The sequence below is a fragment of the Etheostoma cragini genome, chromosome 23, assembly GCF_013103735.1.
Source record: "Etheostoma cragini isolate CJK2018 chromosome 23, CSU_Ecrag_1.0, whole genome shotgun sequence".
Taxonomy (NCBI): Eukaryota; Metazoa; Chordata; class Actinopteri; order Perciformes; family Percidae; genus Etheostoma; species Etheostoma cragini.
In genome coordinates, this window is record NC_048429.1 from 715,232 (window position 1) to 720,241 (window position 5,010).

Genomic DNA, 5,010 nt, shown 5'->3' on the forward strand with positions numbered 1-5,010 from the left:
CTGTCTCTATGTCTCACTCTGTCTGTCTGTCTCTGTATCTATGTCTAACTCTGTCTTGCTGTCTCTGTCTCTATGTCTGTCTCTGTAGACAGTACTGTCAGACGCACTCGGGGTCAAAGGTGAGGTGCGTAAAGAGCGACGGCTGTTTCTGATTGGTCAGACCAGAGTTCACCTGGACACCGTGGAGGGACTGGGAAACTACATGGAACTGGAGGTACACACACACACACACACGCACGCACGCACGCACACACACACACACACACACACACACACACGCACACGCACGATTTATAAGTCGCACCTGACTATAAGTCTCAGGACCAGCCAAATAAAATGTGTCTTATAGTCCGGAAAATACGGTAATTAGAAGGAGGAAAGTCATGTTCACTATGCTGTTTTCTCATAATTTTGACTTTTCTACTTTATAAGTCTGATTTACCAGCTTGTAGTTATAAAAACTGCTTTCTTTAATTGTAATATCTCTTGTTGTGCGATTATGAGAAATTATCTCCTAATAATGAAATAGGATCTTGTTATATAAGATCATGCCATAATTATCAGGACATTTTCTCATAATTATCTTACTAGTCTAGTATTGTTTTTAAAGAAATATACATATAATCTTAGGGACTTAAGTAGATAAGTACAGGAGAGCGCTAAACAGGATGCCTGGATGTCACTCCCCAATGTGAGTCGAGTGCAGATTTGAGTTGTGCACGCGTCACTGTGCGACAAGTAGCTTAAAAGATGCTAACGAGAGACTTCTGTAACGTCAACACAGTTAAAATGGACCTACTTAACCAAGTTGGTTCACTGCTAGCTTAGCTACAAGTTAGCATCAAACATAACAAAGGCTGTCAGTTGAATGGTGTTTTAAGCTAACGTTAGCATCAAACATAACAAAGGCTGTCAGTTGAATGGTGTTTTAAGCTAACGTTAGCATCAAACATAACAAAGGATGTCAGTTGAATGGTGTTTTAAGCTAACGTTAGCATCAAACATAACAAAGGCTGTCAGTAGAATGGTGTTTTGAGCTAACGTTAGCAACCAAACAAAACAAAGGCTATCAGTTGAATGGTGTTTTAAGCTAACGTTAGCATCAAACATAACAAAGGCTGTCAGTTGAATGGTGTTTTGAGCTAACGTTAGCATCAAACATAACAAAGGCTGTCAGTTGAATGGTGTTTTGAGCTAACGTTAGCAACCAAACAAAACAAAGGCTATCAGTTGAATGGTGTTTTGAGCTAACGTTAGCAACCAAACAAAACAAAGGCTATCAGTTGAATGGTGTTTTGAGCTAACGTTAGCAACCAAACAAACATAGATAGCTCCAACGTTTCTGAAATGATTCCCATCTTCTGTTATTGTTTGTGCTGATAAAGTTTATTATTTCATGGATTTCACAAATCTCAGTATGACAGTTTACGCCGTAGACAGTTTAAATCCGAGCAGCCACGACTCACATCTGCACTGGACTCACATCTGGGGGGGGGGGGGGGGAACGACACACCGGCATTTGAAACCCAGCGGAGGATCAGGGTACTGGTCTGCAGTCCAGACAGAAACAGACAACCGGGTGCAGGTAAGCGTGATAAACCAAATCAACTCAGAGTGCAGTGGCGGTAAAGAGATCGACTGAATAACCAGAGATGATGTAACGGTTTGTGCAGGTGGTGATGCGTCCAGAGCAGACGCTTGAAGACGGACAGCAGGTTGGTTTGACCTCATTTTTGAAAGTGTGAATGATGAAATAAAATCTGACTTTTTGTGACATACTATACGAATGTCTTATCTGTCATTCGATGCCTTTTGGAGATTTTTTCCATCTTTTCTTGGCTTCTTTATGCACATTAATACACATTTTTACCTGGTGGGTAAAACCTTTGGAACCCCATTTTAGTTCATTTACTTTTAGTCTTTTTACTGGTTGTATATATTGTTTAATTTTATCCTTGCGCTTGGCTAGATGTTCTCAGTGGAGCATTGGTGATCTTATCTGGCGTGTGTTCTTTAAGGGGGCCGAGGATCTGATGCAGAAGCTGGGGGTTTCAGAGGAGAGTCTGGTGACCGGGGCCTACATGGACCTGTTACTGAAGGGACACAAAGATACATAAAACAAACGCACATCTGGAAACACTCAGCAGGATGAAGTAATCACAACAAAACTCTGAAAATGACACACAACACTCCCCAGTGTTGTAAAAACAGAGTAGAGAAGAGTACAGTTTTTAGAAGACTGTGTACCAAGACTAGTCTGTTGTAGTTTCACTGTAATCAGAGTACTGCTGTTATAATGTTATATATATATATATATATGGTATCTCTGTATTACGTTAGTGGACTGACTGACTTCCTAAATAAATGAGCTCAGCGGAGCTGGTCTGGATTCAGACTGCAGACCTGTGGCAGCTTCTGGAAGCACAAAGTCTAAAAGTGTACAACAATGTTCATTTAAATAAACTGGCAATGACATTCGTTCACCTTTACAACTTTAAGTTGTTGTGATTTCAAACGTGGCCAGACCAGGGTGACCACCTGCTAACAAGCCCAAGGGGGGACAAGGGTATGTTATGTCTGAGGGACAATGTGGGACACGTCCTGGCGCAGCGGTGCCCCCCCACGGGCAGACTTACTGATACTGGTTTTTACCCATTTCTAGCAGATAGCACCTTACATGGTGTATTCATAATGCACTACGCCCCTGAACATGTGTAACTGCTGATGTGAGCTCGTCAACAGGCCAACCAATGTGTGTTGTTTTCTAAATAAAGATTCATGATATTTTGAACATTCCAATGAATTGACAGATTACACAGCCCCTTACGATTTACTTACGATTTAGTTATTTAATTTCATTTATTTTTCGTAGCAATTTATTCACTTAAATAAAAATTACAATATAGAAAAAACAGATATCAGCAAAAATAATCAACATTAAAATAGATTTTCAATGTTGTCGTGGACGTTTTTTTCGTCTTTTATTGAAAATAGTAACAAACGTTGAAAGAATTGGCAAAAAAAGGCAAAAAAACACAATGTAAGAAGCGTCAAAAACACAGAAATAAGCAAAAATAATTAATATTAATAATATAGAAAGACAGACTCACAAAATATTGACATTTAACACGCTGGAATCAGAGGATTTTTACTGTTACTTACTAAGATTTTCCAAATAGTTTCTGATTAATTTAATAATTATCTGAAGTGTGCATTGACCTGTCCTGGCCACCAGGGGGCAGAACACCACAACGCCATCACCCTGCTGGAGATTAAGCTGCTGAATTTAACTTTTAGCTGTTTGATGTTCATCTCAGAATGAACTGTAATAACTCTTGTGATCCTCAATAACCTAGCGCCAAAATCACATCAACATTTTAATGTGTCCAATACTATATATATATATATATATATATAATAGTAATAATAATATATATATATATAATATATAAAAACTAGCCTCCACCGAGTTATCCTGCTACCAACACAGTTTTAAATGTGTTTTAGCCTCTAAACATGCTCAAAGTGTCATTTTTACATTTTTTATTAGACACAAACAATATTTGGATTTTTTGTTTATTTTATTTATTTTATCAGACACAATGTTTGGGTTTAATTTTAATTTTATCTGACACAAACGGTATTTGGTTTTTAATTTTAATTTCTATTAGACACAAACAATATTCGGATTTTTTTATTTTTTTTATTTTATCAGACACAATATTTGTATTTATTTTTTTATTTTTTTATTTTATCAGACACAAACAATATTTGTATTTACTTTAAAATTTTTATTTTATTTTATTTTATCACACAAAATATTTTGGATTTATTTTTCATTTATTTTATTTTATCAGACACTATATTCGTATTTATTTAATATTTAATATTATTTTATCAGACACAATATTTGGATTTTTTTTATTTTATTTTATTTTTTATTTTTTTTTCTCAAACACAATATTTGGATTTATTTATTATATTATATTATTTTATTAGACACAATATTTGGATTTATTTTATTTTATCAGACACAATATTCTGATTTATTTTATATTTTTATTTTATATTTTTATTTTATCACACAAAATATTTTGGATTTATTTTTCATTTATTTTATTTTATCAGACACAATATTCGTATTTATTTAATATTTAATATTATTTTATCAGACACAATATTTGGATTTATTTTATTTTATTTTTTATTTTATTTTTTTTCTCAAACACAATATTTGGATTTATTTATTATATTATATTATTTTATTAGACACAATATTTGGATTTATTTTATTTTATCAGACACAATATTTGGATTTATTTTATATTTTATATTTTTATTTTATATTTTTATTTTATCAAACATAATATTTGGATTTATTTAATATGTTATATTATTTTATTAGACACAATATTTGGATTTATATTTTATTTTATTTTATTAGACACAAACAATTTTTGGATTTATTTAATCTTTTCACACCAACAGTATTTATTTATTTATGTATTTATTAATTTTAAATTTTTTTATTTATTTGTTTGTTTATTTATTTATTATTTACATGACAAAACAACATTTTCAAACCATAATCCAACCAATAAAAAAACAAAAAGAATTAGTTTGCCCAAATATAATAAACTTCCCAAATATTACGGTACTGAACGGTGTCACATGGTGACCCCCGCTCCGTCTTGCTGCGCTCTGATTGGTCGATCCAACTTATATGGAAAGAGAAGAAGAAAAAACAAACACAAATAATAATAAAAGAAAAAACAACAACATCATTATTTAACTCCCCTCCTTTGTCATCAATGGCCGGGGATGATGAAGACGATGAAGACGATGAAGACGATGATGATGATGATGATGAGCAGGATGATGATGAGGAGGAGGAGGAGGATTTACTATTGCATCGTTGCCAGGGCAACGGGATCGGTCCTCCACACCCACGCTGCTTACCCCCCCTCTCTCTCTCTCTCTCTCTCTCTCTCTCCCTCCCTCTCTCCCTCT

General features: G+C 34.2%; 2 protein-coding genes across 2 annotated transcripts in view; both read left to right on the plus strand.

Annotated features, from left to right (window-relative positions):
* The window catches only part of LOC117939058, a 5,939-nt gene extending 3,591 nt beyond the window's left edge, over positions 1-2,348 (plus strand). The window contains exons 5-7 of the mRNA XM_034864101.1: positions 89-214; positions 1,674-1,715; positions 2,019-2,348. Coding sequence (XP_034719992.1) covers positions 89-214; positions 1,674-1,715; positions 2,019-2,117 — 267 coding nt within the window. The 3' untranslated portion in view covers positions 2,118-2,348. The remainder of the gene's footprint in view (positions 1-88; positions 215-1,673; positions 1,716-2,018) is intronic.
* Positions 2,349-4,811: 2,463 nt separating this feature from the next.
* LOC117939059 (SH3 and multiple ankyrin repeat domains protein 3-like) overlaps positions 4,812-5,010 on the plus strand; it is a 27,405-nt gene continuing 27,206 nt past the window's right edge. Inside the window, exon 1 of the mRNA XM_034864102.1 lies at positions 4,812-4,870. Coding sequence (XP_034719993.1) covers positions 4,812-4,870 — 59 coding nt within the window. The remainder of the gene's footprint in view (positions 4,871-5,010) is intronic.